The sequence below is a fragment of the Humulus lupulus genome, chromosome 5 (assembly GCF_963169125.1).
Source record: "Humulus lupulus chromosome 5, drHumLupu1.1, whole genome shotgun sequence".
In the NCBI taxonomy this organism is placed as follows: domain Eukaryota; kingdom Viridiplantae; phylum Streptophyta; class Magnoliopsida; order Rosales; family Cannabaceae; genus Humulus; species Humulus lupulus.
Window position 1 is genome coordinate 161,475,397 of NC_084797.1, and position 9,981 is coordinate 161,485,377.

Consider the following 9,981-nt stretch of genomic DNA (forward strand, 5'->3'; position numbering starts at 1 on the left):
TTTATGAACAGGTCATCTCTGCTTATGGAAATTGATTAATGGGAGAGTTTTCTTGAAAAAATAAAAATATGAAAGGGATGTTGTAGGAATTTGTGTTTCGTGGATATACAAATTTCTGGTTTCATGGAATTAGTCTGTTTTTGTTATTTATGGGAAATTTGGTTGGAAAGGAATAAGAGAATTTTTTAAGAGGTCTAATTTGATGAACTTGTTTGGATAAATTAAGAACAAGGTTTTCTTGTAAGTTTGTTCATTAGAAATAATTATATCTGTTCTATATGTAATATTGCTACCAAGGCAAGATAATTAGATCTTGGATTAGTTTCTTCTGCAATTTTTCAATGTGTCAGTCTTTGGCTTCTACAAAAGTTTAGATTTACTTTATCAAATTATTAACAATTCTATAAACATAGATATTCCTTGTAAGACAGGTATGCTCTCTGTTTGTTTTTTTCCCCGAATATTATGCCCCTTTGATATCATCTGCTTGTTTGATAATCAATTACATAGCAACTTACTCATTATGCAGGCGGAACTTTTGCTATCTATTCATTACTCTGCCGACATGCAAAATTGAGAACTATTCCTAATCAAGACCGAAGTGATTTGGAACTTACAACATATAGTCGTTCTACATTTAGTGAACACTCCTTTGCCGCAAGAACCAAGAGGTGGTTGGAGGGATATGCATTTATGAAGAACACAATGCTTATTCTTGTCCTTATTGGCTCTTGTATGGTAATTGGGGATGGAATTTTGACTCCAACCATTTCAGGTCTATATTTCTTTGTTCTGATTCTCTTCAGGAGAGAGCAGAAACCCATTTTAATAACTGTTTAAGGATACCTTCACTTAATTCCTTCTAATATTTTTGTCTCTTGACCAAAATTTATAAAAAGAAATTGATATAAAATTGTTGTCCAATCATAGTACCAGCTGTCAGCTTGCTGCCTTTTACTTTTTCCCTGAAAGCTCCTTTGCTATTAAATCTGCCATATATACCATACAGCTTTTCAAGGACCACAAGAGTGACAATTTGTATAGCCATGCCCATTCTTCCCCATATACATACACTATTCCATAGGCCACCTTTCAAAGCGTTTCACTTGACTATACTTGTTGATGATCTTCTTCCTACCCTTTCAAACAAGTCAAACTTTCTTGGTTCAATTAGAAGATACTTTTTCGATTAAAAAAATGTAATGTTTATGAGATACTTAATTGTAATGTTCTTTTGCAGTGTTGTCAGCTATTGGTGGGATTAATGTTGGCCACCCCATGATAAGTAATGGTATCTACATTCATCCGAGTTTGAATATTTTCTATTATTTGGTGCAATTCTATCTTTTCCAATTCTGAAATTTATTTTGTTTCCGTGTCAGACATAGTTGTACTTGTTGCTGTTATTGTCCTAGCCATTTTGTTTAGCATTCAACCATCAAAAAAGAGTGTGGAATAGATTAAAGGTTGAAAAGAAGTTTAAAACCTGATATTTTTACTGGTCTACTAGTCTGATATTTTTACTTAATCATTTTCAATCATGGGGTATCCAACAAATAATAATGCCAAACAAGGAGAAACTTGCATTATTTATATCCTTGGGTTATAGCAGCTCAAGATGACTTGGGGCCCTTTCTGAGATTCTTTTAGTTTGCTGCAATACTTAGCATCTAATGATGAAATTATGGGCTAACTGTGGTACAGGTTGAGCTTTATTTTTGGGAAGATGACACAAGCTCAACAGTTGACTTTTACAGTACCAGAAATGAGGTAGTTGCTTTGAATTCAATCAGTATTATGTGATCACATCAACCACTAGGAAAACATAATTCAGTCCAGTTATTCAAGTATTTAGAGATTGTTAAGCATAAAGAAATTCCTAGTTATGCAGTGAGAAAATATCATTCATCCTATGTATCAAGTTGTATTAAACTTTTATGACTGACTAATTTAGCATAAGAGTTTCTCGATATGAAATATAGGTGAATGAATCCAAGGAAAATTTGTTACACATACCTAGTGATAATTTTTTTTATCCCCATCTCTATTTGGCAGTAATTCTTGATTTCTTGTTTGAATGAAAAATGTGCACCTGTGTTCTTTCTTTCTTTATTATGTTTTTCTCTCTCACTCTCACTCTCACTCTCTCTTGCCCCTAGCCCTTCTTTCCTGTGTGGTAACTTGTTGAATTTTTCAGTAATAAAAGAAATATATATATACCTCTGGCAGCCGAGCTACTGGTTTTATCTGTTTGAGACTTCCATCATCAAACCATCAATCTTCGATTTTTATTTCTTTTCCCTCAATCAATATTTTATTATTTTATATACTCTAGATCTTTAAAAGTTAAAATATATTGGATTTGCAGTCAAGTTACTAGTTTCGTTGGTCTCTTGGATTTCAATATCAAACTACCAAATTGTAATTATCACATCTCTGCATATTAACTTCGTTAGTGATTGACATTTGTTTTGCAGTATCAAATATTAGAAAAGAGGAACGAAATGTCCTCTGAGACAATGCTGTTGCTGTGGAGCATGAAGGAGAAGTACAATAATAATTCAAGATTTAAGAACTACTTTGACACGCTGCCAGAAGAATTTCATACAGGTGCTTAAACTTGTTGTAGAATGCTTAGATGCATATATGAAATTTCATTTCAACTTGTGATTATTCTTTTAGTTTTGTTCCTTTAGGAAAAAATATGATATATGGTGTCGTTACACAATATTTTATCAAATCCATTACTACCTCTAACATAAAGTAATGCTAAGTATATCTCACTGCAATCTAACCCAATCCGATCCATTCAACAAACCATAAAGTTGGTTGGCTTTTTGCTCCAATTGTGCTTCTTTGGTTTCTCTTAATTGGAGGAATTGGCATATACAACATATGGAAGTATGATAGCAGCGTTTTGAAAGCTTTTTCACTTGTGTACATATACCGGTATTTTAAAAGGGGAAAGAGAGATGGTTGGACTTCTCTAGGAGGCATTATGCTTAGTATAACAGGTAAACTAAAGTTTCTTGCAGTTGATGTGTTTCTCCTTTCCAAACCTAATTTTGGTCCATGAAACTAAAATAAAAAATCCTGACTGTTTATTCTGTACAATATACAGGAACCGAAGCTCTTTTTGCTGACCTATCCCACTTTCTAGTTTCATCTATACAAATTGCATTTACTGTAGTTGTATTTCCTTGCCTTCTTTTAGCCTACTCTGGACAAGCAGCATACCTTATGAACAATTCAGATCACATAGTTGGTGCCTTCTATCATTCTATTCCAGGTTCATTTTACTTTTAATTTTTAAAATTAAAGAACAGGAAGTCTAGGTTCTGCAATTTCGTGTTTTATCATGCAATATTAGTACAGACTCTTATCGTACTTTCTTTAGAGGCATTTAATAAAATCTTGCTTCTTGTGTTCGTCACAACACGAAGAGTACTTATCATAGGTCATTGCTCATTGAAGTTAGTTTCTCAATATTTAAATTTTGGTTCTCGCAGCCTTTAATCTCTAGAATAGTGGTAAAGGTGAAAAATGGGCGGTCTACTTGCCAACAACATTTTATTCAACAACCATAAAATCGATTTCCTTTTCATTGTCAAAAAAAATTAAATTCTATGTTATCCACTAATATTGATCAAAAAAATGATTGAGTTGGGTGTTGGGAAGTGTGTGTGTGTGTGTGTTTCTAGAAAGAAAAAACAAAGCAAAAAGGAAAAAGAAGGAAGAGAATTTATAGTATTGTAGGTTTGTACTAGTCAGCGTGCTTATAAAGATTATTTCATTATTCGTTTTGCAGATTGCATATATTGGCCAGTGTTTGTTATTGCAACTGCAGCTGCTGTGGTTGCAAGTCAGGCCACCATATCTGCAACTTTCTCATTGATCAAGCGGGCTCTTGCTCTTGGCTGTTTTCCAAGAGTCAAAGTTGTGCATATATCTAAAAGGTTCCTGAATCAGGTTTATATTCCAGATGTAAATTGGATCCTTATGATTCTTTGCATTGCTGTGACAGCTGGGTTCAAAAATCAAAACCAAATTGGAAATGCCTCTGGTAAGTCTTTTATATGATGAATTGTGAAATATGTTGATCCATTATCCATGGGACAACATATCTCTACTAGGAAAGCAGCATATAAGTTTAATTGATTCCTTGTGTCATTTTCCCATCACAGCATAAAATATACCCTCCTGATAGTTTTAATCTATTTATAGTATTAGCGTTTGGATGGTGATTTCATACCAATGGGTATTGTGCATATATTTGTAGATCCACATGTAGCGTAAGCTTATGATTTATATGTACATATAATCATGGAGACATTTGTATATACCTTTTAGTAAAAGCGGTAGCATAAACAAAATGATTCTCTAAAAGTCCATTAAGATTTAGTGTTCTCCTTAGCCTTATTTTTTTTCCCTTGGTGGCGGACTGGTTTGGTAGGGTGTTTTCATAAATCCAGCCTTCATTGAGCCATTTGGACTTACTTTAATTGAGGTGATTATTTTTAACTTTGGTTTCAGATATTGATTAATGTGAAGTCCAACATGATCTCTTTTATTTATTCTACAAAAGGGAAATAAATTACTAATACAGAAATAAAAAAGTTAAATAATGCAATTTGGTGGTGCTACTGTTTTGTGTTCTCATTAACTGGCCTTTTTTTTTTTATTTGCTCATAAGCAGTTGCTTCAACTAAATTGGGGAAGATATTGAACTCCTATGCCATTTTAACTTGTCCTTTCACTGTGAATCTCTCCTATGCATTCCTAGTAAATCTAACTTGTCCGATGCAATTGTTTAAATTCTGCAGCCAGACTTGAATGTGAAGGAAAAGATACTAATCCTAATTGACACATGGCAAGAAGCCTTTGGGGGACCTCAGGGGAGATATCCTCAATACTATGCAGCATATAATGAACTGAAGTTAAACACCACACTAGGATTAGACACAAGATAGATGCAAAATAAAGTTATAATATATAATTGCATGGTCACCTGATAAAGTTATAATTAGGTAATTAACTTTTTTTATGTACTATTTCAGTTTACTATAACTTTAAGTTGAAGCATTAATTATTTAAATTTTGTTGTAGCTAAGCAAATGGACTCACAACAAAGACAAGTGCACAAAGGATGATGAATTGAAGGATGGAGCAAGTTTGGTTTACATTTGTGTATCTTGTAATGTTTCTATTTTTCATTTTTGAAGTAAAAATTGTTCAAGATTATAAAACTTTATTATGTTATGTTTTCAAACTTAAGTTAGAACTAAGATCTCATGAAGTAGACACATTTATGGTTTGAATTAGTTATTGTTTAATGTAATATTTATAGTTTATCAATCTATTGAGAATTACATTTTATGATTAATTTTGAATTTTTTTATCAAAATACAATAATGAAAATATTTTAATTAAAAAAAAACCATATAAGTATACTTATCAAAATAAAATTTAAAATTTTATTACTATATGTTATGATTTAAAAGCATATTATAAGCGTAAAAAATCGTTATGGTTTATATAATATAACAAACTAAAAATGTTATCAAAATAATCAAATGTAACAGTTGAAAAGTGTTATGAAAAAAATACAAGATTAAACTTCAAATTTATAATCAAAAACTCTATCTAAATGTTATTATTTGAATATTATAGCACCTAAAAATGTGTTATTGAATAGTTTAAGATAACACCGAACATAACATTAAAAAAATGTTATAGAAAAGACTGGACTTTTAATAACAGGGGCTACGTTAGCATTTTCAGAAGTGCTATCAATAGTCCCAGATAACACTTTTTAAGTGTTATGAATACTGTTTTTTCTTGTAGTGGATCTTCTCCAGGTCCTGGGGATTGACTAGTATGCGCACATCGAAGGATACAATGGCTGAAGTCCCGACCTCCGTTCCTGCATCCAAGGCAGCGAGTGGAGCTCGCGGGGCTGGTGGAGTCATGTTACTTCCCCCTGCCGCATGAAGGACCGCTCCTGCGACCTGTGCAGCTGGGGCTTGTCCCTTCTCCTTTGTGGGAGACTTGGTGGGGGTCCCGGCGGCGTTCTTGGACGTCCGGAGCCTTTTCATTCTTGGCCCAGCTGAGGGGTTCCCCCCGAAGACCGCACCTCGCAGGCTCTCCTCGGGCTGAGACATCTCGTCTGTCAAAACAAAAGCATGGTTAGTAAGAGTTAACAACCATACAGATACAAAAACTAAGGGGTAAAAAATATATGAATACTAAGGGAATCCTACCCCCCGAGCTCGGGGAAGAATCTAAGTCGATTACTTCCCGAGCTGGCGCAAGTTCTGGGCCCAAGTCTGACTCGGGGCTAGATTCGTCTACATACTGCCTAAGCCCCGGAGCTACGTCACCCCTCCGGAGAGATGGCCATGAGCGAAGGTTGGTCCCATACTCCTCGAATAGGATCGACCTAAAGGCTAGGGTGTTATCTACTACTACGATACCCCTAGGTCGGCTATCTTGGTAATCCAGCACAAGCCGGTCGACGCAATGGAGCAAGGTCGTGTTCAGGTCCGGATCCCTTGATAATCCAGCACAAGACGATCTGCCTAGGATTGAACCTAACCAGCCGGGGGTCTGCTGTGGCCCTATCTAGACTCCCAAACAAGTAAGGGTTACCTTGGCCAGAAGGACCCGCGGCTGCTCCGGATTGGATCCTCTCCTCGCCCGTCACCGGGACGACCTCCAAGGTCCGCTTCCTGTTCTTCACGAGCGGAACCTCGTCGCTCTCGTCCTCCTCATATTCGTCTTCCGCGACCTCCTCCACGACGATGGGTCTGGTGTCGCGAGCTGGGGGAAGCCCCCGGGGCCTCCTGAGGTTTAAAGTATGATTCGGGAAAATCAGCTTGCAGGCTATCATCGTCTCGTCTGTTACGAGCACGCGATAATCCTTCTCGCTGGGGGGCAAGCCCGCCAGCGTCTCGTATTGGGCCCCGAGGGTCACGGATTTCTCTGTCCTCGTGAAGATGGCTGCAGGAATAGCCTAAGTTAGAAAGGGGTACGGGAGGAGCTAAAATGACACTTAACTTACGAGCTAAGGAGAAAAGATACTTATGAGGACGATTGAAGTAGTGGAGCTCGCAATTCCTGAACCCCGTCGACATGAAGAATTGATCCTTGAAGTCGTTGGGGTGGCTGGGCAGCTCGATGACCGCAGCCGTATTGGGGAATCGGGTTAAGTAGTAAAACCCGTCGCCTCGCCCCCGCTGGTCCGGGCTGGCTTTGAGGCAGAAAAAATATCAAATATCCGCAGGAGTGGGGACCTCCCACTCGTGCTTCTGAAATAAATACTTCAACCCTGCCAGCAAGCGGTAGGAGTTGGGCGGGAGCTGAAACGGTGCCAACCTCACATAATTGAGGAAATCAGCAAAATACTGATCCAGTGGGAGGAAGGCCCCCGCCTTAAAATGTTCGCCGCTCCAGGTCGCGAACGATTCGTCGAGCGGCGCACAGCTCCGCTCGCCATCTGTCGCAGGTCGGGCCACCACAGACGCCTTCCCCAGCGTGATGTTGTGGGAAAGGAAGATCTTGTTGATCTTCACCTGGTCGGTCATTTTTGAGACGATCCTCTCCGCCTCAAAAAATGCATCAGGAGCCACCTCGAGCTCCTTCTCCACTGCCGGCCCAAAGCGGGGGATCGGAGAGTCCGGGATCACTGCTTTGCCTTTGTCCTGCTGGGAGGCCGAGCTTCCGATGACCTTCTGTGGGGCATTCCTTTTTGGTGCCATATGGTCGCCTAATGAACAAAAGAAAACATTTCAGAAAAGGCGACCCAAGCGTGAGGGAAAAATCAAATGTTATTTGCACGAGCTGAGGTAAGCCTAGCCCGTGGAGAGTGAGACCACGCGGTTCTATGAACACGCGCCTATGCTCCCAACAGATCCCCGATTACTCGGAATTCATGTGTCAGGAGGGTCAGGATAGAATTTGCCTTGGGGGGAAAGTTTCAGTAGGCAAAAATTGCAAAACCGCCTGTGAGGCGTGTTCCCTAAGCTACCCGGTTTTGCACCCAAAAGTTCCAAAACTCCTACCCAGAAATTTTCCCCAGAAAAAGCATCCTGAGAACCATACTCTTAAGTGATTTCCTACAGCAAAGATACCCTAACCTAAAAGGGCTTTCACCCTCCGTATCCACAAAACCCAGTAAACCCTTGCATGCGGCTACAGTAAAAAACTTACCTAAGCTACAGTGACATATATTTTCAAAACGCACATGGTCAGGAAGCTTACAGTGTTTGGCTGGGAGGTGGATGAAGGTATCGCCTTGATGAAAGCTGCGTCGGTGTGTTGGCTTCCAAAGCTTTGAAGAAATTCGTGCGTCTGAGCTTCTTGACCGCTGAAAGTAGCAGCCACAGAGAAGAGGGTTTGTTCTTCTGAAATGAAGAGAGAAGAAGGAGAGAAGTTTGGAAAAATTTCGAATGAAAGGGTGGCCCATGCGTAAGGTGGCCACCCCCTTTATATACGTGAAGGATCACGTGTAGATGGCCGTTGGATGACCCTGGTGAGGGATCCAAGGCCCTCCACTCGAAATACGAAACGACGGCTGGGCATAGACTAGGCCATTAAATGCGGTTCTCGTAAGACGTACCGTCACCAACCACGATGTTCCACGTATCAGGCGCTTGCGTAAGAGGTGGAATGTGAAGAGTCCATGGGGAAGCCTAAAAGCCCCTACTATGGTCCAATACGACGTGGCATACCACGAGCAGGGACTTGGGGGGCAGATGTACGCCCTGATTTTACCATGGGCTGATTAGCAGGCGGAGCTGCGACCTAATCATGATTATTCCATGGAAATCCGCAAGACCGGAGCTCCCGTCAAGAGGTCGTACCTCTTTCGCTCGAGGTAACCTAAGGGTTTGCCAAGATTGCCTAGGACCTGAGTCCGGACTCTGAAGGCCGAAGGTCGAGTTAAGTATCCAGCTCATGATACGATCTGGATATGGAGGCTATGACCCTTTGTAAAGTCTACACACGCAAGGTAAACGTGCATATATCAGACATCACGTGTCTGATACGCCCATGACTTCTCAGACACGCAGCAGGAATGTGCGTATTCAGACACCCACGATTGGGTTGGGCCGTGCGGCCCATTACCTCTGTACCTATCGATTTGACCACACTTATGTGTCAGGTTTAGGAATTAATCATGAATGTCACAGAGTTGATATGATAGGTATGAATGTCACAGCATGACCTTCTTACCAACTCCCAGGTGCCTTCTCCTATAAATATGGAGACCCTGGGAGATAATAATGGTTGGACTCTCAATTGTAAAAAAGGCCCTGTAATTAAATACCCAGTATAGAGCAATAATACTGACTAGTGGAGTAGAAGGATTTTAACCTTTGAACCACTTAAAAACTGTGTCTTAAGTCACCTTTCCATTTGCTAAGATCATATATCTGTTTTGGTTCATTATTAGCACTAATTTCTTTCTCTTCTTCTTCTAATTACCTGTTGGTGAAGAACCGCGTCAATACTATGAAATTAGGAGTTAGATTCAATTTAATCTAGATTATTTAATTTGTGCTTTTAACATATACATCTTCCAGTTGCAATTAATGGTGTAGAATTGCAACTGTGTTTTGAATTAATATCAATATTAGAATAGGTTTTACAGCACTGCATCTCTACCTTGCCATGCTCTTTATCTGATTGCATTCTCTAATCTATCATTTTAATTTCACAAAATCCATCTCTTCAATTCTAATTTATTTTTATCTGTTATTTACTAATCTAATCTTTAGTTTTGTTTGCCTCTCTGTGGATACGACATAGCCCGATTACTACTGCGACCGCTTATGAGTTTATTGGGCGATATCAGTTCCCACCCACATCTTGAGGTGTAGAGAACACTTTGGAAGATCATGGTCTAAGTACTCAAAGTGTTGGATAGGAAGATCGTTATTTATACAAAAAGAGTCAAGGATACTTGATAGGCTTCAAGAG

At 39.1% G+C, this 9,981-nt stretch overlaps 1 protein-coding gene across 1 annotated transcript; it reads left to right on the forward strand.

The window, feature by feature from the left end:
* The first annotated feature begins 1,540 nt into the window (after window positions 1–1,540).
* Window positions 1,541–4,970, forward strand: LOC133779625 (potassium transporter 11-like). The gene is made up of 9 exons (XM_062219565.1): window positions 1,541–1,545; window positions 1,705–1,770; window positions 2,369–2,384; window positions 2,478–2,610; window positions 2,877–3,014; window positions 3,122–3,289; window positions 3,809–4,063; window positions 4,697–4,782; window positions 4,824–4,970. Exons 1-9 carry the CDS (start codon window positions 1,541–1,543, stop codon window positions 4,968–4,970), a joined length of 1,014 nt encoding a protein of 337 aa, XP_062075549.1.
* Window positions 4,971–9,981: the final 5,011 nt, after the last annotated feature.

Bases quoted from the DNA above. Each gene is read 5' to 3' on its own strand.
- LOC133779625 (XM_062219565.1), top strand. The intron at 4,064-4,696 runs GTAAGTCTTTTA...GCTCATAAGCAG, and splicing joins CCAAATTGGAAATGCCTCTG to TTGCTTCAACTAAATTGGGG. The intron at 4,783-4,823 runs GTAAATCTAACT...TAAATTCTGCAG, and splicing joins ATCTCTCCTATGCATTCCTA to CCAGACTTGAATGTGAAGGA.